We start from the raw sequence: 27,085 nt of genomic DNA, 5'->3' as shown, positions 1-27,085 counted from the left end.
TGCATGGGCTATATTCACAGCTGAAGCAGGGCAAAGTCGAAGATTTAATCTCCGTTTTTACACACACTCTTTCATCTCAGGCAATGCTGTAGAAGCAGTGCCCCTGATCTGGCACTTCAAGATGCTATTGCTGCATCCCAAAGAGCAAAACAAGCACTGAAGATAACAAGGGCTTGTTCCTCCCAAGCACAATGTGAGAGGTAGGAGATTCTTACCATTAAGGCTCCTGTTCCCCTTAAACAATTTCAATTTTGCAGCAGCAAACTGCTATCTCCCTCCCCTAGTCAAAACCCCACAGTGGTAAGTGCACTTAGCCACCTCTGTATTTCATGGTCTAGAAAAGAGAGAATGACTGCTGCGTTGGCACAGGAAGAATATGCAGGCAGCCGCGCACAAACTTGCTGACCTGGCACACAACATTCAGCTGTAATGCACAACTATTTTCCCATGCAACTCATTGTTAGCATTTAATTGCGAGCACTGTAGAAAAGGCTAAGGGATTTGGAAGGAGGTTATGGGAAGGAGAACATGACCTGGAATGCTGTTCTGCCGTCCAGAGAGCAGTTGGGGAAAGACTGTAGGCTGCCTGGATAAATGGAGAAGACTGAGTGAAACTAGCACTACGCAACAGCCAGTCTGCAAGACTGCATTGCCACGGAAATCAAGCTTCATATCTTCTCTCATGCCCACTATAAAAGGGGTGGCTTTAGAGCTAAAGGAGCCCGCTTTGATTACTAACTCTAGCACTCTTCTGTTTAGCTAGGATGAGACTTCTCAATAAGGACTGAGGTTTTTTCCTAAATCTAAGATAGCATAAACCACTATATGATCTGTAGATGGCAGAAATCTGCCAGTTGGTAGAGAAGCTCCTCTTAAACTATTTTGTTACAGTTAAAAAAAGTCTTAACTAAGCTTCATAGTCCTTTTATTATAAATAAACATCATGCTTCACTATACCATCTTGCCCATCACAGTCCCCTTCCTTTGAGGTCAGTGGGACCCTTGAGCCCCTTCTGAGACCAAATTCCCACCAGGAGCTGTAAGTTATCGTGTCACCCAGCTGGAACCCTGCTTAGGATATTAAAAAACAAAAATATATGCTTCTCAGTAGCACTCCCTTGATTACCTAATTGATTTTTAGAAATTAACAATAATAATGCTAAAACACCCAGCAGCCTAATTATCAGCCGCTTTTCATTTACACTCCCATTAAATTCACAGCTGCTGTGCAAAGTGACAGGCTGCTGTATGAAGACTGCCTTGTATGCTCTCACTCAAGCCCCTTCCATTTTTTCCATAGAGAATGACGACACAAATAGCTCAAATGCCTGCTTGGTATTTGGCAGATGCCATTTGCATATGACACGCTATTCAAAAAGCAAGCAGCAAGAATGACATGACGTTCTAAATCAAAAAGCAGGGCATTTTCTTCCTCTCATGCTAATAAAACAGTTAATTTTCAAGTATCTGCTAATCTCTTCACTATCCAAAGGAATTTTACTTTAAGCCAAATCTGCCAGCTTACCTGTCTTGTAACAAACCATAGCTGGAAAGCGGGTAACTGTGAATATAGCAACTGCTGTTGAGGGGAGAAGAACCGACAAGTAAGGTGTCTGCGTGACTGTCAGACTCTAGACAGGACCCTGAGGTGTCAGAGTGCTGTCTTCCAAAACCCACCCAGCTGGGTTTCTTGACAGAAACACCTCAAAAAGAAGAAAGAACCTGCAATTACATTTTGTTGGCTTTGGAACATGCTAAATTGACTGAATATGTGTCAACTTTATGCAGTGAGATGTTTCATCATCTTTAAAATGTATTTGCAGGTGTATTTCTAATTTGCCAGGGCATTCTCACACCAAGCATGCGGGCACTTAACTGACAACAGTTACACCAAGAACAAGTCTGCATCATCTCAGCTAAGAACTTGAGCAGTTTTGCTAGATAGAACTAGGCTGATTTCAGGCTGCGTGTTATAAAGAAACACAGAGAAGTGTATTATACCCATGTGTTACATAGCAACAGCCTTGGTGTAACTCAATCTGCCAATGCTTTGGCCCCTAAACTATTGTTGCCCATAAGGTGGTCCATCAAAACTGATGAAGTTTGTATACACGCATTCCTGTCCACTAAGATGCAGGCTGGGATTTGCCTGCCTGTTTCAGGTTTAGCAAAAGGCTCTCACTGTAAAATTTTACCTACTTCGTATTCCAGATGGAATTATCCAGATGACCTAAGGATAAATATTCTAAATAATGATCAGACACCCTGAGGCGTTTTGTTTTTCAGGATTAACTAATAACATTCCTCCTGATAGCTTAATTCTGTGTCTCCAACAAAAGTGAGAAGCACAACTGAGACATCTTCAAGTAACTACATTTTCACAGTAACCAATTTTATCACTCTATAAAATGAAGTTGTTTCTATCCATTCACACTACCCATAACTAAAGAACCATGAACAATACAGAACGTGTGAAATATTGTTTTTAGAGCAGCCATCAAAGGCCAAACACAACCTTCAGACTCAGGTGACGTTTGTCTATTCCTGATTTAAAACAGTGAGAAAATGGGATATTTAGGCCATATTTGGTTTAAAAGTTCTCTTAAACAGACTTCTCAAAGCCAGTGACAGGACAGAAAGCAAAAGGTATTGGCTAAAATGTTGGACATACTCAATTTCTGAACACGTTGATTGTATTTAAAGAAGAAAAGTATGTCATGAAAGAATGAAGAAAAGGTGCTGGACTCAAGAAGGATACAAAGTAATACACAAAACCAGTTTGGCAGTATCAGTTGACATGTCAGGTGACAATCCCACATTTTAGTGGCTTAAGAGCTGTGAAAAAGCAAACACATGTGAATTTAAAGCAAAGGGCATGTTTACTACAAATGATGTTCCCTTGCTTGCACGGCTATAAACATTTGGGTGGCTTATTTTTGAAGGGGTAAGGAACAGGCAACAAAATTAGTTTCTGTTTGTTACAGAAAACAAGATGTTTTTATTTACTGGTTTATAACTGAGTGCTCTGGGACCTTTCCTGATAAATGCTTCACTAGCTGAGTCATAGCATGCGCAGGATTAGTCATGGCTGTAGAAGTGTCCCAAAGTTTCATTTACAGCACGGATTTACCTGATGTATATTATTTTCTTCTGTAAGTTGAAACTCTCTGAAATTGTGTGCTTCAGAAGCTCCTGTCTCCGTCATCTCCTCCACGTCACCACACACACCACCTGCACTGTTCAAACATGAGGGTCAGATTGCGATAGCACGCAAGAGGGAAGGTGATTTCTGCCGACCATGTTAGGGAAGAGGGATGGAGGGCTCACAGCTTGTACATCAACATATGTTATGTGGGCCACAGCAGAGCAGAGCATGCGTCATGCTGACTTGCTGCTATTTTAAGCAGCAATGGGTAAACTAAATGACTGAGATGAGCGACCAAGTACCCTCCTTTCATTACACGCTCCAGCGGCGAAGTCTGAGTGTCTGTCGGAACTTCTGGGCATGTTAGCTTCTACTCTACCCTGCAGTACTCCCACTCTGCAGGGCAAAAGCTAAGTAACTGCCCAGGGTTAAACTGCAAAACCCTAGCAGAATAAAACCGCTATCAATACCTCTGGCCTCCAGGTTTTAAGTCACCCTCTCCATGTAATCTCTCAAAATAGTCTGCCGGGAAGATCAGATTTAGCAAAGCCTGGTTCTTCCATGAGAGGTGTCAATAATTGCCCACATCGGATCACCAAATGAAGACCAGGCACCTCATCTCAGTTACTTTTCCTCACAAGCTTGAGCAAAGTCTGCACACGGGCGCATGCATGAGTTAGCTGTGCATCCTCTGTTTTGAGAGGCTCGCATAAAGTAAAAGGAAGATCAAACCTGACCACGCGAGCAACAGCACGAAACCAGAAACACAGGATTCCCAAATGGTTTAAATGCATAGCTAGCATTTGAGAACTTAAGACACCCAGCTTTTCTGCACCTCACATCCAGCTTTTACACATACCTTAAACATGGCACTATTTAGACATGGAGAGCCCTTCCGCTGGTGCCCACATCCCTGTGAACCATGCTGCTTTCTCAACGGGCAGTTCACTTTCTGCACAAGGACATCTCTGAGACTTGTCCCCAACCAAGTGAACTATAGACACACTTGAAGTTACCTCAAATGGAAGCCTATCTTAATGGAAAAACATTCAAAAACAGAAAACGGTAGAGTAAAAATTATTTAAACTGCACTTAAAGAGCATTTTATTACATGAACAGCCCCTAAATAAACTTACAATCTCTGTTAAATAGATTTTTACACAAAAGCAAATCATGGCAAAGTAGACAGTGAAGTCTAAATGATGGCACTTAGATACTCTGTGCTGGCTTACATTGTTTACAGCTTTGAAGACAAATACAGAAGCCAATTTGCCTAATGAAAACAAACAGCCACACAAGATTATTCTGTTTCTTGGGAGGTGAATATGCATTTTATTCAGTTCAGCGTGTCCATGTGGTATGCACTATACATTGACTCAATTTTGCATTTCTTCCTGCAGCAGAACCCAAATTGTTAACTCTCATCTGTAGGTTAAACTACGCCTAATTTCCTTCCTTCTATTATTCTATATTCTACTTCCTCTCTTCCTGTTTCTGTGCTAAGGATACTGACATTTACTTATGACAACATTTTCTGCCTCACTTTCAACAATTTCTCCAATCAACAAATTGCTGTAGAAGGTTCTTAACTGGTCTTATTAGACACATGGAATTGTTTAATACCGTGTAAATGCAAATATACTATCTGAAAGCTTGACTAGATCCAAAAGAGAAGTGAATCAATATCTACTGAACACTCTGTACTAAAATCACTTATATTATTAATACAACAGATGATAGGACTAGTCCACAGAGACTTACCCAGTGATTTAGTATTCCAAAAACAATACTATTTCCCATATCAGATCTATACAGATGCTCCAAAGAAATCTAGAAATATTATTTCCCAGGAGGTTTCACTAAAAAAAAAGGATTAACATAGCTGATCTAATATTTCAACCACTCTGCACCATAGTTCCTGACAACAGCTCCCTCAAGGTTAGCCTTAAAATTGTATCACAGCCTAATTTGTCCTTGTTTTACATTAGTCTGAAATCATGTCTATATTTTATTGAACTTTGATTCTGTTACTGGTTTTACATATTATCCAGATTAAATTTTTAAGATGGTTTCATGGTTTGAAAAGCACGATCATCTACTGGTGGGGAGTTTTTAGTGCAGTGGGAAATGCAATTAGGAAAGATCTACTGACTTAATTGAAGATGCCACTAAAAGCATTTGTAAACTGTAAATATCCTGCCCTTCTGATTTCAGCAGTCATCCTGGGAGGAGAGTGTGGAGCAAACTGCTCTTCATGCACACAAGCCTTTAGATCTGCTAAAGTTATCAATATGATTTTCAGATGTGCAATAATTTGATAAGATAATTGTGCTATGTTCTGCCTGCTCTCCAACTCCAAAGGAAAAACCGTCTCTGGAAGAAAAACATAATTCGACACCACAAAACTCACTACCTTCTCCACTGCTGCAATGTATATTCAAATCCCCAAAGTGACTAAAAAAAGGAGAAATGTACTATGAAAACTCATCTAGAGATATTTGTGTATCTTGGCTTGAGTCTTGATATCTTGTCAAGGTACACAAAGAATAATAAGAAGGGCTTCTACAGGTATGTCAGTCAGAAAAGGAAGGTCAAAGAAAGTGTATCTCCCCGATGAGTAAGACTGGCAAACTGGTAACAACAGATGAGAAGGCAGCTGAGGTACAACTTTTTTTGCCTCAGTCTTCACTGGCAACCTCTCTCCCCACACCTCTTGAGTGGATGGACCGCAAGACAAGGACTGGGGGAGCCAAGTTCCTCCCACTGTAAGAGAAGATCAGGTTTGTGACCACCTGAGGAACATGAACATACAAATGTCTATGGGACCTGGTGAGATGCATCCCAGAGTCCTGAGGGAACTGGCTGATGTAGTTGCCAAGCCACTTTCCATGATATTTGAAAAGTCACGGCAGTCGGATGAAGTCCCTGGTGACTATGAAAAAGGAAACATTGCACGCATTTTTAAAAAGGATAGAAAGGAGGACCCTAGGATCTACCAACCTGTCAGGCTCACCTCTGTGCCTGGGAAGATCATGGAATGGCTTCTCCTTGAAGCTGTGCTAAGGCACATGGAGGACAGGGAGGTGTTTTGAGCCAGCCAGCATGGCTTCACCAAGGGCAAGTCCTGCCTGACCAACCTAGTGGCCTTCTATGATGGAGTGACTACATCAGTGGACAAGGGAAGAGCTACGGGTGTCATCTATCTGGACTTCTGTGAGGCCTTTGACATAACATCCTTCTCTCTAAATTGGAGAGGTATGGATTTGATGGGTGGACTGTTCAGTGGATGAGGAATTAGTTGAATGGTTGCATCCAGAGGGTAGTGTCCAGATGGAGATCGGTGACAAGTGGTATCCCGCAAGGGTCCGTACTGGGACCAGTACTGTTCAGTATCTTCATCAATAACATAGTGGGATTGAGGGCATCCTCAGCACGTTTGCAGACGACACCAAGCTGAGTGGTGCAGTTGACATGCCTGAGGGACAGGATGCCATCCAGAGGGACCTGGACAAGCTCAAGAAGTGGGCCTGTGTGAACCTCATGAGGTTCAACAAGGCCAAGTGCAGGGTCCTGCACCTGCCTTGGGGCAACCCCCGGTATCAATACAAGCTGGGGGATGAAGGGATTGAGAGCAGCCCTGAGGAGAAGGACTTGGGAGTACTGGTGGATGAAAAGCTGGACATGAGCTGACAATGTGAGCTCGCAGCCTGAGGAGGCCAACTGTACCCTGGGCTTCATCGAAAGAAGCATGGCCAGCAGGTTGATGGAGGTGATTCCGCCCCTCTACTCCACTCCAAGACCCCACCTGGAGTACTGCGTCCAGCTCTGGAGCTCTCAGCACAGGAAAGACAAGGACCTGTTGGTGTGGGTCCAGAGGAGGGCCACAAAGATGATCTCTCCTGTGAAGAGAGTCTGAGAGACTTGGGGCTGTTCAGCCTGCAGAAGAGAAAGCTCCAGGGAGACCTTATTCAGGGCTTCCGCTACTTAAAGGGGACTTATAAGAAAGATGGGGACAAACATTTTAGCAGGGCCTGTTGCAATAGGATGAGGGGTAATGGTTTTAAGCTAAAAGAGGCTAGATTTAGACTGGATAGAAGGAAGAAATTTTTTACAATGATGGTGGTGAAACACCGGCAGAGGTTGCCCAGAGAGGCGGTAGATGCCCCATTCCTGGAAATATTCAACATCAGGTTGGACGGGGCTCTGAGCAACCTGATCTAGTTGAAGATGTCCCTGCTCATTGCAGGGGGATGGACTAGATGACCTTTAAAGGTCCCTTCAAACCCAAACTATTCTATGATTCTGTGATTCTATATGCAAATGGTATTTCCTATGCTCACTATTTGGATTTACCAGGCAGTTACCATCTTCATTCTATTATAATAAAACGGAGGTGGAGAGCCTAAATGAATGCCCTAAATCTAGACATATTAACACGAGTGTTAGTGAAAGAAGCCTGCTTGGAAATATCTCCAAAAACAGTCAGAAGATAAAAACCCCATGTTTGAGTCTTGCTACTATGTTCTATCCCTTTCGCTTAAGATATCAGTGTCATGACTTGCTCTGGGGATTGAATCGCTCCCTGGGCAACATGACCTCCTCATACCAGCTTTGTTCCTCACACTAGTACAAATTGGTCATCCATGAACACTGAATGAAGAAACTTCCTTATTAGTCATATCTGGATCTATAAAACTAATACCAGAAAATTATGTTTAAACAAGCCCACTGCTGCTTCAGGTATGTGGCCTTCCAACATTTCAAAGCTAAATAGTTTCATCAGGTGTGGGAGGGAGGGTAGAAACAGGAAAAAAGGTAGACACGTAAGACATCTGCTTTGTGGCTCTAGATAAAATCTACAGATCAGCACTGCTTGCAGCAGTTTGCACCTGTATTTGGCTTTTCGTGCTTATTTGCTTGACTGGTAAATCCCAAGGGGGTTCTGAGACCGATGCTTAAAAAAAGCAAACATAAAAACTCAGCAAGCCTTCAAACTCAGAAGGCTCAGCTCATAGCTGCACTTTAGCTGATTATCTGTCCATCCTTACTTATGCTGTAAAACACTGTGCCTTCCCATAGTCAATTAAAAAATACACATCAAATCCTCCTGCGGAACACAGGAAGAACAGATGTTTGTCTACAGATGCTCTTGCCTGCACCTGTCCTGGAAAAGTTCAGTACATTACTGACCTGGCACAAAACTAAAAACTCAGAGAAAAGCAGGCTGCATCTCAATAACCAGTGTGGTTATACACTCAGTTATTTAATTCAAAAGACAATGCAATAGTATCAAATAATACTCGTTATAATGGTTATTATCTGACAATAATCATCATCTCGATCCCACTGACATTGGTTGTTTTTCATTTTAAGCGCTCTCTGCTGGTAACAGTACTGGGTCAAATACCATTGGACAGCATATTTTACGCTCTCACCAAATTACATGAATATTGACCAAGATGAGGACAAACATCACCATAATTCCAGGGGACCTACTCAGAAAACAGTACCTATCCTTGAGTCAACAAAATACCAAGCGAAGTTCTAACTGCTCCTGCAGCTCTAAAGCTCAGGAAAGACTTTGGATCTATAAATACACTGAAGAACTCAGACCTTCTCACAAAGGAAGCACAGCACAGGGAACAAAAATCCTCATGGAAAAAAATCCAGTATATGAAACAGCACAACATATCAATTATACCTTTTCTCCTTAGTAAGTAAAGGATGTAGATAGCACTGCACTTAAAAAGAGTAAGATGAAATTACTAAAAAACTTGAAAGAAAATTAAAAAAACCCAACCAACCAAAAACCTCCCATAGATTTTTAGCCAATACACCATGAGTAAAAATTATCCCAGAGCCCAAACATGGTGTTGATACCTCTGTGTAAACAAGAATCCTGTAGTTAGGCTTCCAAATCTCCTATATCTTAGAATACTCTTGGTAACCTGTCATCTTCATTTCCCCATCACATTAAGATGAATGCCATAATATTTTTTGTATGAAATTTAGCTTTTAAAGAAATATCAACCAGTAGCTCCACATTTTTTTCCTTCAAGTGACATATAAATAGAAACATTGTCAGAGTTCTAAGTGCCCATCTGACACACCCTTCTTTTATTAGTAGCCTCTGCAAAGCACCATTTGCTGGCCAAGGATCCAAACTGACTTCATTTGAAGACAGCTGCAATGACATGCAAGACAATTACTGTAAGAGACATTTCAGTTTCATTTTCAGAGGAAACATCTGCAGAAGGACTTTCAGTTTCTCTAAGCATTGGATCAGCTGTAGGACGTGAGACAACACTTTGATTACCAGGAACAGGATGCTAAACCACATGAAGGCAGTCCCACTGCTCAAATAGTGACTAACATGATGTAGAAGGGAACATTTAACAAGTTTGTTCACGCAACAGGATGGGTGGTTGCCATCTCTCACCGCTACGTGCATACTCCAGAAATTCTCTCACTTCAGAAAATGTGTCTGAAAGTCTGTCAGTAAAATTAAGGATGGAAAAGTCTGGAACAGCGATGCGCATATTTTGCATTTTATGCAAATTGTACATGTTGTTTATATTGGTAAAGAAAGCACATTGGTGCATGTGAATTCTGCAGCTACTATAGCATAATTAATGTTTTTAAAGGTTCACGTACGGTGTAGTTAGCAAAAATAACCTTATCATAGTTCAGCATTAAAAATGCCAACTGTGGGCAACTTCTATGTTCATAGGGTGGAAGTGGAACATGGCATGACAAAGTCAGATTTCAATAGTCCTTGATACTGCTCTGATGCCAGACATTCACAATCTGGTTCTGCATCAGCAGAACTCACCATGGAGTCCTCAAATTCTATTTTAACGAGAGAATTCTTCATTTTCTTATTGGCTTTCATTTGATATTTATCAGTTCTATGTTGCATTTTTTAAGTATTCATTTCTACAACATAAGGTAGCAATATTATCCCTTGTTCTATGGGAGGGCAAAGAAAAAGAGGTACAGAGGTCCAAAGGTGTCCAGGTGACTAATTAAAGTTATGATGTCATTAACTTCAGAAGAGGCAGCAAATAATTAGAACCCTCTTTATAAATAAGTTTCACTGTCTCAAATTGCTTCTTTCTACTTTTGACCTCAAAATTACCACCCCCAAAATTACTCATATGGCCTAAGTAACACCGATCAGGAGTGGTAGCTGTCCCAAGCCAAGATGCTATGATTTTTCAAAACCTAGGAATGTATGACAGCTCCTAAAAGCAATTTAAACATGCCCCAGTGGCAGCAAAATTGCCTCCAGCTGAATCAGAGCTTCTTTCATCAGTTTTCAATGACAAGTCCCATGGGGCGATTAGCTGTAGGTTTACACTCTGAGCTTTCTTTTTTTCCATGCACAAGTCTACCTCACTCATACCATGTAGAAACTCCTACACAGGAGAGTAAATCCAGATCTTTATAGTGGTATTCAGTAGCCCTCTTGCAAAGCTCTCTTCCTCTTTTTTCAGCTCCTTCAAAATTCAGCAAACAAAGGTACAGGACCTACAAACAAAAGCTTATTTTTAACTACATATCTTTGGTTATTCTAACTCCTGTGTTCTGAACAGTGTGTGCAGAACAGAAGCGTGCAGCTCTCATGTGGGTGAACCACCAAAGACTGACTGCTGGCACTGAGCTGCAGCTGTGGGACATAGCAGAGCGTCTCACCAGTGCAGAGCAGCCACTCAGCTCTTTGTGGGTCACTGCTAACCGGCTGCCACAAACCCTGTACTGGGGAAAACGCACACAGTGATCACTGCTGTCAGCTGCACCTAACATCCCCTTCCCTCTCCTTTCACATACTCATTACAAGTTTCCCTCTCCCTACGCACACAATACCCTTCCCTCTCTCTACTCTCACTGCCTCAGGACTTAGGTCTCCTCTCCCCCATAGCAACCCCACAATCCAACACAGCAGTCCTCCTTCTTCCTTACTTCCCAGGTCCCTCCTCACACACAAACACAAAATACCCCCACGCTGTTTCCATATTAACCTCGAATTCCTGCTTCCCAAACCTCCCACGCTGCTGGCTCGCTGCATCAAGTTCCTCTTCTAATCCTCCCAGGCTCCTCTGTCCACTGCAACAGCCCTTGCTCCATGCTTTCCAAACTTCCCTCATCTTCTCAACTTTCCTGACATTCAAACCCCTTCTGGATGTAAGGAGTCTCAGCAACAGACTTCCCAGCACCCCAAGAAGAACCAGCATCTCCAGCTGCCACCTTCTGAAGCCCCCAGGCCTCCAGCACTGACATGCTCCTTAACACAGACGGCAGAATGCCTCAGAGAAAGAAGTCACACCTTGACTTGGCACATTGCTCCCAACTGAAGATGCACATTGAACTGAAAATACCATCTGACAATCTGCAGGTTGTGTAGGCCTGGTTAAGACCCATCAAACGGACCTGCTGTAAAGTAAATGATCACACTGGCAGGTTGTCATTTCCCACGTAAGCCATCATTTTGTCAGCTCTCACAAGCTGTCAGTTGCAGGGGAATGGAAATCCAAGAGTCTCAGACCCCTCTGAAGTGGATGACGTCCTAATGGGTGCAAGTTTTCAGTCCATTCTTTCTAATTCTGACATTTTCTACTTCTCTCCATGCTGACCCACCCTGTCTCTTATTTCTCATCCAGTTCTGATTCACTTTTCCTCCTCAGTTTTACTCACCATGCCTCTTTCACTGATGGGGTGTAATTACTGCAATCGTTCAGAGCACACAACAGGTCTGAGCTCTCAGTTTCTTTGCTTAGTACCACAATCCATGTTGGCTACCAGGACTGTAAACAGTTAAATTATGTTTGGAAATGTGTACACACTTACCTAACTGACTTCATTTACACACAAACTTCCGTGTAAACAGGTATTTCAAAACTTTACAATTAGGTCATGTTTCATGAGAGTGGAGCAGCAAAAAGTGAAGCCTCAAAACATGTACAATTTCCCGAAGAAGTTTCAAGCCTATGCTTTAAAATGAAGAGGCACTTGAACCTCTCAACAGAATAGCTGTATATTTTAATCATGTGCCTGGCCAATCGGCATTTCTTTCTATACCTTGATTTTGTAAGTGTCAAACTGCTGAAGCTTTACAAAGTTCAGGAGAGCTGAACAGCCAGTGCAGGAAAAAAAACCTTCAGCCTATTGAAACAAATTTTGCAGGAGCAACAACAAAAAAAATGCCTTGTAATTGGAAATATCACATAACTGCATCTATGGACGAAGTTGACAGCTCTGCCCATGACGACAAATGGTAAAAACAAACAAAAAAAAAGCAGCCAATTTTGCTTAGAGGTACAGGTCAACTGAAAGAAAAAAAAAACCCCACATCTTCAGGAAAACAACCCTCAAAATTGAAGTATTTATACAATATTTTCCTGATGGTTTGATCCAAATGAATATACCAATGACCTTCAAGCCTGACACACTGCTCTACTAACAGGACAATGCCTGCCAGGCAGGCAGCCTACCAGAAAAGACTAAAAAAATCCAGTGTCTCCATTTTGACCTAGACTTGGATTGCAATTTCTGTCATGAGGACAGACTGTTTTGTTTGCAGAAGCCAATTTTTTGCTAGTGACTAGGTCCCTGTGCTGAGCACAACAACCTATCCATACAAAGCTGAAAAACAAGGACATTAAACCATTTGGATAAAATTGCCTTTAGGGCATTAGTTGTTGCTGAGCACTACCATCTCTGACCCTTAGTTACTTCAGGATTTAACATTAAGGAATGCAGAATATTGCTGATTTAAGCGTACTTATTTAACCCGTACACATTTCAAAAGACTGTATAGTCCCAGCTGTCTTCAAAAATAACTTCAGATATATGCTCCCATTAGCTCTAACTATAAAAATAACGCAGCAGACTGTAAAAAAGAGACATAATTGCGGGCCTACAACAGAATAACTGTCCTGCATTGGTAGTTAAACACGGCTGGTGACAGAGACTAGTGCAGCACCACTACCACCTCCTGGACAAGCCAAGCATGGCTGCAGGAACCGCCAGTGTCTCTTCCAACTGTAAATAAGTTTGCCTTGAGGCAGCCCCTTTGTGAGCCCCAAGGCATGCCCAGCTATACTGGCGACTAGAAACCTTCCCAATAAGCTGTGCCATTCACTACAGAGTACCTCTGCTGCCGCTACACCGACTGCTGCCCCACAGCACCAGCATGGTGGGAAAGTCTCCAGTTACACCAGTTTTCCCTGGTTGTTCCCAAGTACAGTCATAGAATCACAGAATTGCTGAGGTTGGAAGGGACCTTTAAGATCATCAAGTCCAACCTTTAATCTACCCTGACAAAAGCCACTTCTAAACCATGTCCCTAAGTGCCCCATCTACCCTTTTTTTAAACACCTCCAGGGATGGTGAATCCACCACCTCCCTGGGCAGCCTATTCCAATGTTTAATAACCCTTTCAGTGAAAAAATGTTTCCTAATATCCTACCTAAACCTCCCCTGACATCACTTGAACCCGTTTCCTCTCGTCCTATCACTTGTCACCAGGGAGAAGAGGTCAGCCCCCATCTCTCTACAACCTCCTTTCAGGTAGTTGTAGAGGGTGATAAGGTCTCCCCTCAGCCTCCTCTTCTCCAGTCACGTCCATCAGACGGCTTCCCATTAGCAATCACAGCAGAAAGCCTCAATGCTAATGGCAACAGAGATAAAAGCTGACCAAGTTGCCTTTTCTCCCTGTTATTAAGTTAGGGAAACAAATTCTACAGCATCTGTGATGAAGTATTGTCTTAAATTTACATTCCTTCACTTGGCAATAAACTACACTAAAATTCTATGTATCATGTATGATAAAATGTGATAAATTCCAGTAACACAGTGTCAATTACTTTGTAATAATGGTATCACTGTGGTATAACTTTATGGCCTGTAAATAATATGGCTCAATTCTATGAATACACTGTAATACTGCACTACAATGTATAAACACCTCATGAAAAAATAAGGATTTATGAAGAGACACAGTTCTGGTACTTAATCTGCTGCCCATGGATAAAAGTACTGGATGCAGTTAGAAACATTCAGATGCAGCACAAATGTACCTGAACTTACTTTGATTTCCTAACAAACACAGAAAGAACAAACTCTTGACAACTGGATGTACATTGTTTTAAACAGTGCTAACATTCTATTATGCAGATATCCCTCCAAGCACCAACCATTTCATGAATGGTAAAACATATTGTTTAAAAATTGCAATCTGTAAGATAGTAGGAAGAAGTCCTGCTTGTACTATGTTTAAGGATGCAATTAATGAGAATTTCCAATTTATAAGAGTTAAAGATCAGTGGTGTCAAGATCTGGCTTGCCTTAGTATACGTAGCAGCATGCGCTTGAATGATAGCATGTGTTGAAATACTGTCTAAAAAGGCATTATTCTGAGCTGAAGAAAACAAGAGAAAACAAACGCAAAAAACTTTCAGAGATAATTGTACCTTTAGCTTTTAGTCAGCTGGGTGTTGTGATGTTTTTATGTTTGGAGTATTTCATACTATTTTCCTTCCAAATCAGCTACATGTTGCAATCAAGTCACCTCCCAGTCTGCCTTAATGAGCTAAACAGATTTCTCCAGCCATCGAATAATGTTGGTGGCTCTTTTTAGAAGTCTGCAGACCCCATAAAACTCCAGAGTCTAGAACCATATATACTGTTTCAGTATTAACTCTCACCAAAACTTTTATAGAAGTAAAATACCTCCTTATGCTTGCTCCTGCTGATGCAACCACAGAAATGTTCTCCTTTTTGCTGTTGTTGCCTTTGGAAATACCTGGACACTGCATGCCTCCTCAGTTCCTCTCTGTCACTTCAATTCTGCGGATTTGTCCTAGATTTCTTGTTCTGAGACATGAAGCTGAAACTGATTGTACTAATGTGCATTTTAACTCATAGTTGTGCTCACAAAGTCATTAGGATTGCTCTGTATCAATAAATTCGTACATCTTTTCAACAGTTGCTGATCTGTCCACAAAGTCTTATGAGAAAAAGTTTTCTATATTTCTAGATTATGACTGAAAGTACTAAAAAGATGCTACTGTTGTTATCTTCATTGTTACACTTGGTCCCATCAATCAGTCTGTGAACAGCCTCTAATAATTTCTGTATTTTAATTATCAAATCATACACCAATATACAGAAGTCTCTTTCATCCTCGGTCAGGATATCCTCTGAGGGCATAAACTAAGCGTTGCAGAACACGGTGGATGTATTTCCCCCTTACTATGTAAACAAACCCAGAGTCCAAGTGAAGTCATCTTCCTGCGAAGCCCTGCATGCTGATGACCACGAGGGACAGGATGCTTGGAAGAGACACTGGTCCTCTCTGTAATACTTTTTGGGCGCCTGCTTTATTTGACTGGCTCATGGGTTCAAGGCCAAATTGATTACTGGATTTCCACCAGGAAATATTTTTTTTCTTCCTGTGACAGGCTTGAAGGGGCCGCTGAGCCTTTCCTCCCCCTTTCCTCTCCCATTGTAAGACCAAATATCGAAACTTACTCTTTCTAAATTGGTACAAAGTTTTGTGTCGTTCTAATTATCACTCAGCAGCCAGAAGGTGTTGTGTTTGAGGCACTCTTCATCAGGGAGTGGAGCAATAGGACGAGGGATAACACTTTTAAACTGAAAAAGGGGAGATTTAGATTAGATATTAGGAAGAAATTCTTTACTGTGAGGATGGTGAGACACTGGAACAGGCTGCCCAGGGAACTTGTGGATGCCTCATCCGTGGAAGTGTTCAAGGCCAGGCTGGATGGGGCTTTGAGCAGCCTGGGCTAGTGGGAGGTGTCCCTGCACATGGCAGGGGGGTCGGAACTAGACGGCCTTTAAGGTCCCTTCCAACCCGAACCATTCTATGGTTCTGTGATATTGTCAATAACAAAGATGCAAGCGAGGGCACACGCGGTCTCAGGTACCCTGTGGTCCCCTGTAGCAGCCAGCGGTCAGATATCGAGCTTTGACATCACTCCTCTTGTGAACAAAGAGCCCAGAAGTGGAACATTTCTATTCTGCTGATGTCAACCCCCTCAGGGCAGCGGCAGCAGCGCGACAGGCCAGCTCCGGCCCCGCTCCGCCCCGCCCCGCCCCGCGGAGCCGCAGCAGGGAGGGCCCCGGTCGTTTCCCTGCGGTGCTGCCGAGCTCTCCTGACTCGCCGGGGGGCGAGGGGACCGCCGGGACTGTCATCCCCGCGGCCCGGCCCGCCCCCCCAGCCCCACCGCTCGTGGTCTCGCGAGGCGGGAAGCGGATCGCACGTGACCCGAGGCGGCTGAGGCGCCGGTACCATGTGACCGTCGGGGAGCTCTCGCGAGCGCCGGCGCGCGCTGGGCCCGTGCCCCGCCCCTTCCCCCGGCCTGAGGCGAAGGAGACGGGAGCGGCCGCGGCCCGACGGGACCCGGAGCGGTGACACCCGCTCGCCCCCCGCCCCGCACGCCCGCCAAGGTGAGAACCGGCGGCTGACCGCCTCCCCCGCGCCTCCCCTCTGCCGCCCGGTGGCTTCCTCCTTCCCGCTTCGAGGGAGCCTGGGCTAGGCCTTGGCTTAGGCCTAGGCCTGGGCCTGGGCCTGTCCGCCGGCGCGGGCCCTTCCTCACGGGCTCGGGCTCGGGCTCGGCCCCGGCCCCCTCTTCCTCGCCGTTCCCGGAATCGCCCGGCTGGATCCGACAAGGAGCGGGTGGCCCTGGGCCGGGCTCACCGGCGGCAGCCCCTGGACCGGGGGGTGGCTTCCCGGAGCACCCCGGGAGGGGCCGGGTCCCCGGTGCCGCGGGGGATTTGGCTGCTGTAAACAAGCACAGGCTGTGGCTTGTGGCGACCAGAGGGAGAAAACTGTAGTGTGTGGCAGTTTTCTAAAGATGTGGGTAATTTCGAGGTTGCCTAAAGACTTTGCTCTTTGCATACTGTAAGTTACGTGTTTTCCCAGTGCACGCACATGGGCACGTGTTTAAGCTTTCTTTTTTAGAAATTGCTTGGGTATAGTTGAACAGTACAAAAATTAAGGTGAGTTGGGTATTTATTGTCAAATAGTGCATCACTGAACCTGAGATGTTTTTTTAATAATTTAGTAATAGCTTTTCATGTTAGTTATTTACCAGCATCACTTCACTTGCACCACAAGATGTGATTAAAAAGCAGCAACCCTGTTGTTTTGATGTGTTTGTGTGGGCGTGTGTTTCTTGCAGATGTCAGAAGACCTTGCTAAGCAGTTGGCTAGCTACAAAGCTCAGCTTCAGCAAGTTGAGGCTGCCTTATCTGGGAATGCAGAAAATGAAGATTTACTAAAACTGAAGAAAGACTTACAGGTGAGAACTTGAGGATATAAGTAGCTGAAACTTTAGGGTCTTTAGCAAGTGTTTAATCTCATAAATATTTGCATTGCAACAAATATATATACTTGGTGGGTTTATAATTGTATCAAATTACGTGAAAAGAAAGTAATGGTAGGGTTGGTTTGAAAAAACACAGTGTGTCTTATTTTAAACCTGTTTTGTAGATTGGTAACAAAAATAAACTAATTTATATAGCAAACTTTTCTGTTAACAACTTTAGCCAGAGTGATGAAAAATATGTCAGTGCTGTCTTTACTATCCCTTTTTCTTTAAAAAGGTTTCTCAGAAAACAATTTTTTTGTTGCTTTTACTATGCTGAAGTGTGAGGACTAGTCTTAACATTATGCCTTTCTGCTTATTTTTGAGTTGTCAAAATAATTTGATCCAGAATCTGTTTATTCTTTGCATGCATTTGCAATGATAAAAGCTTTAGAGTGCAGTTCAGTATTCCTTGTACATCTAAGCCTTGATTGTGTTAAGGTTTTCCTATAAGAAAGGAAAAGAGTCGTTGTCTTCATTTGCCACCTGCATTTTTTTAAACATCTGAGAGCATACCGTGTCCTTAAGAGCTAAAAAACATTTTTGGTCCTGAGGGCATTTTTGACCACCAGCCTAATTTTAAGTTAAGTGGTCTTTCAGATTCTTGCGCATATAAAAAAAAGCAGGGCTGTTAAATTTTATCATGAGAGTGCAAGATGCTGCTTCATTTCTGTTGTGGATTGCTATCAGATCTAAAAATATATCAAACTACCCAGTACAAGATTCAGTAACCACTGTTCTGTATGGAAATAACAGCAATGAAAATGATGCTTCAACCACAGTATGATTAGTGCCTCAAATCAGTGATCTTTAGAATTCCTTTTAAATTACAGAGGCTTTGTGCCCACAAGGCACTTTGTAGATCATCTTAATGTCCTTCGTTGTACACTGTTAAAAGCATGTGTATATTTTTATATTTTTAAAATGCACAGCAAAACCCATATGGGATGATATTTCCGATACCAACACGACCTCGGCTTTGATATGCAGAGATCATTGATGTGAAAGGACAACTTGCAAACTTTTTTATAAAAGCTTTCTGCACAGAATGGGGAAGATCTTTACACTTTCGTCCCCAAAAGGTTTGCTATCCATATGTTCCGCCTTGAAAATGACATAATGTTTTGCAGACTTAATATATTGCCAACCTAACAACTGAAAAAATGGGTTCGATGCCTCAGTGTCCCAACTAAATGTTCAAAAGATTGCTACTATGTAATTGAAACATTTTTTTTCTATCGTGAATATCGTGGTGCACTAGTGCATTTGGTGTACTTAGCTTATTCCTGAGTAACAAGGTTAAAATAAACATTAGAAAAAATCTTTAGCTTTTAACTTTTTGTTTCACTGAAGAGCTTCTAGGACAGTGTCTGTGCACCCAAGGACCAGACTTACCTTTTGTATCAAGTAGAATTGATGGCAGCCGTCATCTTCTGTAATTGGAGATGATATCTGTGGGCCTCGTGTTCTGGAGTGTAGAGCTCTGTCTGTCTTTGTAAAGACCAGTTGGTCAGGAAGAGTCTTGGCAAACTCTTAACTAGTATTCTCTGCGGGTCACACCTTCGTGTCATGGGGACGTGGCAGCAAGCCATGCTGTTCAGCCCATTTGGCTGTACTGAGCTGCTGTGGGAGTCTCACTCGTGCTCAGAAATTTTCTTTGAATGAGCTGTTCTGTTTAAGACTTCTTTGGAACTATCTCATGGGTTGCAATAAAATTAACATTTTTGTCTTGTGTGCTTAGCACACGCGTGGATATCAGATGAAGATTTTTACCAAAAGTTTGCTATTTATAGTCTGGTATGTAAGTGACTTTATAAAATTCAAAGAATCCTTGGTAGACTTGTCTGAAACTACGCACATTTGAGTTCTACAATAAGCCATCTATGAATGTGGCAAGAGTAAGTCACCAGTTTGGTATTACTGGTAGCTTAAATAGCTGAAACGCTCATATTCAGGTAGCTTATGCCTGATGTATTGTATTTGACCTGCTGAGATAAGATACCTACTTCAAACCATGATGCCTCTTGGATTTGCAGAATATAGCTATCTATATGTTGAGGATTTTGTATCTGGGAGGGAAAATTAGGTTAATGCTGTATGTTCTGCGGCGTGCTCTCAAATTAGGTATTTAGATAATCAAAATCTGTTGTGGTTCATCTGTAGTATTATGGAAAATGCAGAGCAAAGTAGGTAGAAGTAATTGTAAGCATGTTTCTGTGCTTACAGTTGCTACTGATTGTGCTTACTGTTGCACTTACTAACTAGCAGCTCCTCTAAAACAAAGAGCAGAACTTTTGTTAGGAACGTGTTGGAAATTCAGACATTAACAGCTGCAATAGAAACAAACTGTTAGGCCATTTATGCCTGTTGCATAGTTCATAAGATAAAAAAGCATGTAAATTTATATTATTTTAACTTATTTGGGAACTGCTTATGATCCTTTAGGTTCTTAAGGAATGAAGAACAGCTTTTACTGCTTTTTCCTGAGTTAGTCTTTGTACGCCCACAGCTGAACTAGGATGTGAGACCATGAGGAGAGTTCAGGCTCCACTGAGCCTCAGTTTACCTGTAACTCTCCCCTAATTTAAATATTTACTGTTAGTTAGGAGAGTGACAATGGTTCGTGCTGAGATACTCAAAAGAACTGAAGAATTTCTCTCCTTTAAGGGCTGCAGAGTTGCTTTGCTGTATACAGAAAGTAAATGGCCTTTTAGGTTCTGGCTCCTTTTTAACAGTAGTGAAAACCAATGGTCTTGATTGCACAGAATAAGAATACAACATTAACAGGAAACTGGGGAGGGGCTTTTGCATGCTTCTGTCTGTGAACAAATAATATTTAAAGGAACTGGAAAAAATTGTTATTTTGTTATTTGTCTTGTTGGATAAGCAAGGGAAGGCCTGACCTGGGGTCAGAGAATTTAGAGAAAAAAACCAGAAACTTGCATTAAAATGACTTAAGGTAATAAATTTCTTCATTATGCACCTGAGTGCTTTCTATAGGACTTTTCTATAAATGAGAGGACTTTACAGAATGGCAGTCTTGGAAGGCATTCTTCCACCCAGGGTGCTTCAGTTTAGCTAATCCACGTATTTGAGTAAACTGAAAAAATATTTCATGACTTAGAAATGCTGCAATTATACTTGTAGTTGTGTGTTTTAGAGATTACTATATATAATATAGCCAGCCAGCCTCAAATGGGAAGCGATGGAAGAAACTGCCAGCTAGAGAGAGAACAGAAGCATTATATCCTTTCACGTTATGTCTTTAGAGCACTGTTCTGCTGAATACTTGCTCTGCCACATGGTGTGTGGTTTGTTTTGTTTTTTTTTTTTTGTCAATAACCAACATCATGTGCAACCAGGTGTAGAGTCACACTGTTGATTTTTTGTTTTTTCTTGAGACTGTCTAGCTGTGTTATTGTGCCTATGGATAAACAATTCATCTAGAAAGAAATGCTATAAAAATAATGGTCTACTTTTTGACATTTTGAGGAGGGCATGGGCAACTTTACTGCAATACAGTGAGGACCGTACATCTTTTTATCTACGTTGGCAATGAGTGAGTTTAGTTAAATGATTAAAAAAACCAAAACAAACTTAGTCCACTTTACATCAGCTATGAATTTAACACAGTAACTTCAAAAAAACCAAATCAGTAAACTTGGGGTTAAAATATGCATGGTAATGGAGATTGAAAAATTATTCCTTGTGGGTTTTTTGTCTTTTGTAGGAAGTCATAGAATTAACCAAAGATCTCCTTTCAACACAACCTTCGGAAACTCTTGCAAGTTCTGACAGTTCTGCTTCTGCTCTGCCCAGTCACTCCTGGAAGGTTGGGGATAGGTGTATGGCAATATGGAGTGAGGACGGACAGTAAGTGTAGAAAACTTCTCTAACAGTTACATGAAATAGTTCAATGGTAAGAGACTTTCATTCAGTTTGAACTGCCCCTGTGGTGACTCAAAGCACAAACAAATCAGGAAATAAATATGATATTAGCTATTACTGTACTCTCTTTAATAAAGGTCAATATTTTAGATAGAAGGCAAAGAGATGTGGGGTCATTTTCTAGAAATGCCCTGTTTGTCACTAACCTTATAAAAGTAGGGTAGCTTTGGTAAATTACCATTTGCTGATGTAATAAATGGCAGACTTTAATGAATTGATCTGTCGGAGCAGTCTTTCATAAAGGTTTTAGGATGTATAATTCATAATTTGTCATTGCATTATGTATGTAATTGATTACTATCAAGAAAAATCCTTGCTGTATCTCAGTTTATGCCACTAATTGGAAATTAATTTTTAATTGGAAATGCTGGGTTTTGTCCATGAAATAACTAGCTGTCTAATGTAACTATAGAATTAATCAACCTGTGATCAGTGTTTCATGAAGGGCTAGCCAGAGATCAATATTTTTTACCTCATGCAGTTTGGGTTTCTGTGTATTTTCATTTAGCTCAACTGAAGATGTTGTTGGCCTGCTAAAATTGCACAAGAGATTAATTTGGTAAATGCTAAGTGGAATACTGTCTGTGAAACATCTCATTTTCTTCCCCTTTTTGCTTTAGATGTATCCTTTTGCTCTGAATTTAGACTCAATTATTTTAAATACTTTTGGCAATGATATCAGTTGTCTTTTTTTTTTTCTCTTTCCCATTATGAGGTCAGTTTGGTTGACTAAAATGTTTCATACACATAAGTATGAAATGGACTGATTTCTCCTAAAACTTCAAAATTGCTATTTTAAATAAATAAGAAAACTTTTAACTTTGTAAGTGTTGAAGGGTGAATATTTTGAAAGCTTCAGGTTTTCTTAATTCTTTTTCATATGGTGAAAAATGGGACCAAAGCTTTGCTCTGTGAGCTGACATTTTCCAAAACTCCTCAGTGAATTCAGTGAAAGCTGTGTTCTGTGAATGCAGTATTTTCCTGGGTCTCTTTTTTTTTTTCAGTCCCATGACCTGCCAGAAATAGAAACAAGATCAGGATTTCTGATTAGGTTGGCCCCAGCATTAATCATTAGTCTTGATAACTGTGAGGCCACTGCTTTTTTATGCTAAAGGTCAGATGCAGCAGATTCTAGTCTTTGTACTTGTGTCCCTTTGACCTTAAGGAAATAATCTCTTGGTTTGATTTGTCTATTGTCCCTGAAAATGAAGGCCAGTATTGGCCATTTTTTTACTTAATGCCATTAGCTGGCTGACAGTGTAGGTGTTGAAGGGCTGAGTATTAAAGCTTTACTCACATGCTTACAGCCATGATATCTTTACAGGTGTTATGAAGCTGAGATTGAAGAAATAGATGAGGAGAATGGAACAGCTGCGGTCACATTTGCTGGATATGGCAATGCTGAAGTTACACCTCTGTTCAACCTCAAGCCTGTGGAAGAGGGAAGAAAAGCAAAAGAGGACAGTGGCAACAAACCCATGTCCAAGTAAGTAATACACAGGCAGAAGTCTGAAAGCTGCTTTGTTGTTATTTTTTTTTCCCGCAGCTATAAAAATTGGTTAATCAAATAGTATCTCTTCTTTTTTTTTTTTTTTAAACTTTACATATCTTTAATATCTTCACATTTGCTTGAAAAAGGATCTTAAATCAGGCTAGCATATAATGTTTGGTAGATTATTGTGACTGGTATGATGTGTGTTACATATCCTGGCAAGATAACACAATAGACTTGGTTTTACTCTGATTATACTATCTCAAGGTATCGAGTATGTAAGCAGTAGATTTTAAAAAAAAAAAAAAAAGGTTAGTACTCTTTGAAAGCAGAGAGCCTACAAGTTTCAGCCCAGATCTAGTGCGGGCTCTACTCAGATCTGTGGTCTGGCTCACAATGGAGTATACTTACCAGTACGAAGGACTTCTGCCTCAGCCCCATCCTTGTGTTAGGATAGCTGTGTTGACCCCATTGCTGGGGAGATGTGCTTTACTCAGTATCCTGCTGTGTCTAACATAGAAAGGTATTTTTAACATTAAACATTTTTTTTTTGGGGAAAAAAGGCAGTACAATTTCATAGTTTGCTATAAGCAATGATCCCTTCCCCAAGAGATTGTTCTGAGGGGTGCTGCACCGTGGCATAGATTGACTCCTTCAACTTCTGTATCTGTAGTGAAGTAACTTGTCTTCATTCTTTTTCTTCCATCCCTGTCTTGGTAGCATGAGAGTCCTGCAGACCTCCAGAAAAGTTTGTTTTTCACTCAAATGGGCTATTTAAATTTTCCAAAACCTAGATGTTTCTGAAATACAGAAACACTGATAAGTGCATTTTCAGTTTCATAAATTAATTACATGCAATCCTGTGGGTCGTTGCATTTGGCATGGTCTTAATCAGGTGGTGCTGGTGGTTGTTATGCCCAAATATACAAAATAAGCATGGAAAGACTTGATTTTTTTTTTTTTCCTAGAAGTGGAGAATACTTAGAAGTTTTGTTTTCTGTCATTCACTTATAGAAAACTATTGTGCGTGTCTGTCTTACAGGGGTTTTAGTTTCTTACATGAAAAGGCACAAACATAAAATGTCTTTTTTCCTTCTTTCCAGAAAAGAGATGATAGCTCAGCAACGAGAGTATAAAAAGAAGAAAGCTTTGAAAAAAGCTCAGAGAATTAAAGAACTTGAACAAGAACGAGAGGACCAGAAAGTCAAGTGGCAACAGTTTAACAACAGAGCCTATTCTAAAAACAAAAAAGGCCAGGTTTGTTTGCTTTTGTCAGTATGTGAATAACAACAGAGCATAGAATTCTGTGTGGTACTTTGGGAGAGAGGAGGAAGTGGTTTTTAAAGGGATTTAAAAGGGGTTCATCTTTGGGATTCTGAAGTGCCCCACTGGTATTTTGTACAGTTAAAAGGCCTGGTTTTATACCGGATGATTTTGGAGGAGCGCTCTTAAGAGCTTAGCTGGGAAATCTGGGCTCACTGTCAGTTGCCAGGTTGTGTTTGTTTGGAGCTTGGAACCTGAGGGCTGTCTAAACCTCCAAGCCTGACTTCTGGCTGTGTTTATGACCTGGCAGACAGTGCTAAGTAATTGCCCTGGAATAACAAGCATACTGCAAAAAAGGTAGTAAGGACATTTTAAAACCTTACTTAATTTTTATCATGGCTTGACCAAGTGGTAAAACTTCAGTCTTAATAGCGATCATCTTATGAGAGGTGAATTTTAATCATTACTGGCCTGAACCAAGGTCCTGAGTACCATGATCACATCCAGTACTGAGGTGCCAGGAGGTTTCCCAGCTCTGTTATCTCACCTGCTGATAACATGTCACAGATGAGCTAGCCTTTAGAAAGCATGCCTGTCTATAAAGTAAGAAGTTGAGAATACTGAAACACTTCAAAAGGTAATGATTGCTTGTGGTTTTTTTAAGAGCCAGATAGTAATTATTCAGAAATGGTGTTTTCTGTTTAATTTGCAGGTAAAGAGGAGTATTTTTGCTTCCCCTGAGAGCGTAACTGGCAAGGTTGGAGTTGGAACATGTGGAATTGCAGACAAACCTATGACACAATATCAAGATACCTCTAAATATAATGTCAGGCATTTGATGCCTCAGTAACAGAGGAAAAAGGTGGAACTTCATCTCTGCAGGGCTTTACACTTATCTTTTTATCATTATATTTTTCTAAAAGTAAATTATTTGTTGGCACATAGAGAATAGTCCATTTTGTCACTGTTACTTTGGCTTCAGCTGATACGAGCCTTAAATATCCAGCCATTGATTTGACCCCCCTAATCATTAAACTTTTTGTAGTTGCATTAAAATACATTCTGCAGATAAATGCTTTCATGAACAGCTGTTACCTGTTACTCTGGAAGCAGTAGTTATCTGCAGCTTTGATCTCTGGAATCTTCTATTCATACTAGTAGTGAAGTTCGGGTTTTTTTTCCCCCTTAAGAAAAGTGGTGGTATAAAAATGGCACCTTAACAGCCTCCCTCATTTCTGTCGTCACAGTGCTGTGCTGTCTCAGTGACAAGCTCAGCATTACAGAGCCGCTGCAGCTCTGGGAGAGAGAACTCGACTCCATTGTAGCTTATATGTCACATGGAATTGCTAAGGAAGTTGTAAATTACTCCTTCACAAATCCACTGAAGATCGATCTGTACAGCTGTAAATGAGGGCAGAACAGGGCCGATAGGATCTTTATTACTAATGATGATTCATGTGCTAGAAACAATAAATCTGACTTTAATTCCAGTCTGAACTTCCTGCACTAAAGTTAAGCAGAGGAGATACTGTTTTTTTCTTTTTGAATACTCATCAAATTTTAATAGGAGGTTATTGAAAGGTTATTGAAATGTAACCAGAAAACCATAGGACGAGGTATTTAAACTCCAGTTTCAAAGTAGAGAACTGTACTTAAAAACACCCACCCCCCCGCTCCCCAAGCATCAGAGAGCTGGAGAACGTGTGGGGCTGTGCTTCGGAAAGGAGCCGTCATCTCCCCTGGGGTAGATCTTGTGGGTTTGCTGGTATGGTCACAGGCAGCAAAGGCTTGTGCCTGGGCCTGCTCCATCCAGCCTGGTCAAACTGCAGCACAGCGGATACGAATGCCCAGACCCCGCTTAGGCAGTTGTGAGTAAAGGCTAGCCTGAAGTGTCTGTCCTTAAATAACTGACTGGCCCTTGTGTTCATTGTAACTTCAGCTGTAGTACAGTGCTGCTGAGCCCCTTCAATTTCATTCAGGAAACCACGTGTAAAAGCTCTCGCTTTCTTGTGTTTTCTGTGTGACTTGCTTTCCTCTGTTACTTGTCTCTCACTTACGGTAGTGGTGCCATCTCTGAACCCGTAATGTGTTTAAAGATGTTAATGGGTAGCCCTGTATACAATGTAGATATTATTTTTGTAAAATCTAGGGCTGAGTTAGTGGACAAGAGTACATCAGCTGTTTCCCCCATTAAATAATTAAAGGGTGTTTCTTGTCCATTAACCCTGACCATTATTTCCCTGTATATTATGTTAATGTAGCTCATTTTGTAATTTGTTAATTAGATCAGGTCACGTCAGCAATTGTTGATGCACTGATTGGTGGAAACGTCCATCAGTTACCTGAGTCACAACTCAAGCTAAACTCTACAACTGGTAGTTTAGAATCCATACATAGAAAGAGGTTCTCCCTATAATGGGAGAAGGTGATTTTTATGAATACAAAGTGTGTTAATTTCAGTTTTGTATGTTTAACTTTTATTAAATAAAGTGTTTAAAATCTGCTGGATATATTTGACCATGTGAAGTGTACATGGTGGGGGGGACAGTAAATGATCAGGAAAGGGGGAAGTTCAGAATATAATAATCAAAAGTGAATCAAACATGTTTCACGCTCACTGCAAGATGAAGCAGATGTCACTATTTCCTTATCTTCACTGGTGGCAGGCAGAGTAAATTTTCTTTTGCATAGGAAAACTCTATTTTACCATAATATAATCTGATGGAAGACCTCACTGCTTTTTAAAAAGGGAGCCTATACTACAGCCTGCACCCTACAGCCATCAAATAGGTGATAGTTTGTGACACTGACAGCCAGCTGTTGAGGAAGGTCACTGAGGTACTGTAT

The 27,085-nt window shown here is 41.4% G+C and overlaps 1 protein-coding gene across 2 annotated transcripts; it reads left to right on the top strand.

The window, feature by feature from the left end:
• The first annotated feature begins 16,446 nt into the window (after positions 1-16,446).
• Positions 16,447-26,746, top strand: SMNDC1 (survival motor neuron domain containing 1). Of its 2 annotated transcripts, none has more exons than XM_054204588.1 (6): positions 16,447-16,615; positions 17,350-17,469; positions 21,266-21,408; positions 22,808-22,969; positions 24,079-24,232; positions 24,951-26,746. In XM_054204588.1, exons 2-6 carry the CDS (start codon positions 17,350-17,352, stop codon positions 25,086-25,088), a joined length of 717 nt encoding a protein of 238 aa, XP_054060563.1. In that variant the 5' UTR covers positions 16,447-16,615; the 3' UTR covers positions 25,089-26,746. The 2 variants fall into 2 exon arrangements, with proteins under 2 accessions (XP_054060563.1, XP_054060564.1); XM_054204589.1 differs by lacking the exon at positions 16,447-16,615 and adding an exon at positions 16,725-17,024.
• Positions 26,747-27,085: the final 339 nt, after the last annotated feature.

Source organism: Rissa tridactyla, chromosome 6 (assembly GCF_028500815.1).
Source record: "Rissa tridactyla isolate bRisTri1 chromosome 6, bRisTri1.patW.cur.20221130, whole genome shotgun sequence".
In the NCBI taxonomy this organism is placed as follows: Eukaryota; Metazoa; Chordata; class Aves; order Charadriiformes; family Laridae; genus Rissa; species Rissa tridactyla.
Note: the sequence above shows the minus strand (reverse complement) of the source record. Positions and strands in the feature narration are given on the sequence as shown.

What these genes read in the sequence shown, in the direction of transcription:
- SMNDC1 (XM_054204588.1), top strand. Translation starts at nt 17,350, where the DNA reads ATGTCAGAAGACCTTGCTAAGCAGTTGGCTAGCTACAAAGCTCAGCTT. An exon ending in GGCAACAAACCCATGTCCAA is followed by an intron (nt 22,970 to 24,078) that starts GTAAGTAATACA and finishes CCTTCTTTCCAG; the next exon opens with AAAAGAGATGATAGCTCAGC. An exon ending in CTAAAAACAAAAAAGGCCAG is followed by an intron (nt 24,233 to 24,950) that starts GTTTGTTTGCTT and finishes TTTAATTTGCAG; the next exon opens with GTAAAGAGGAGTATTTTTGC.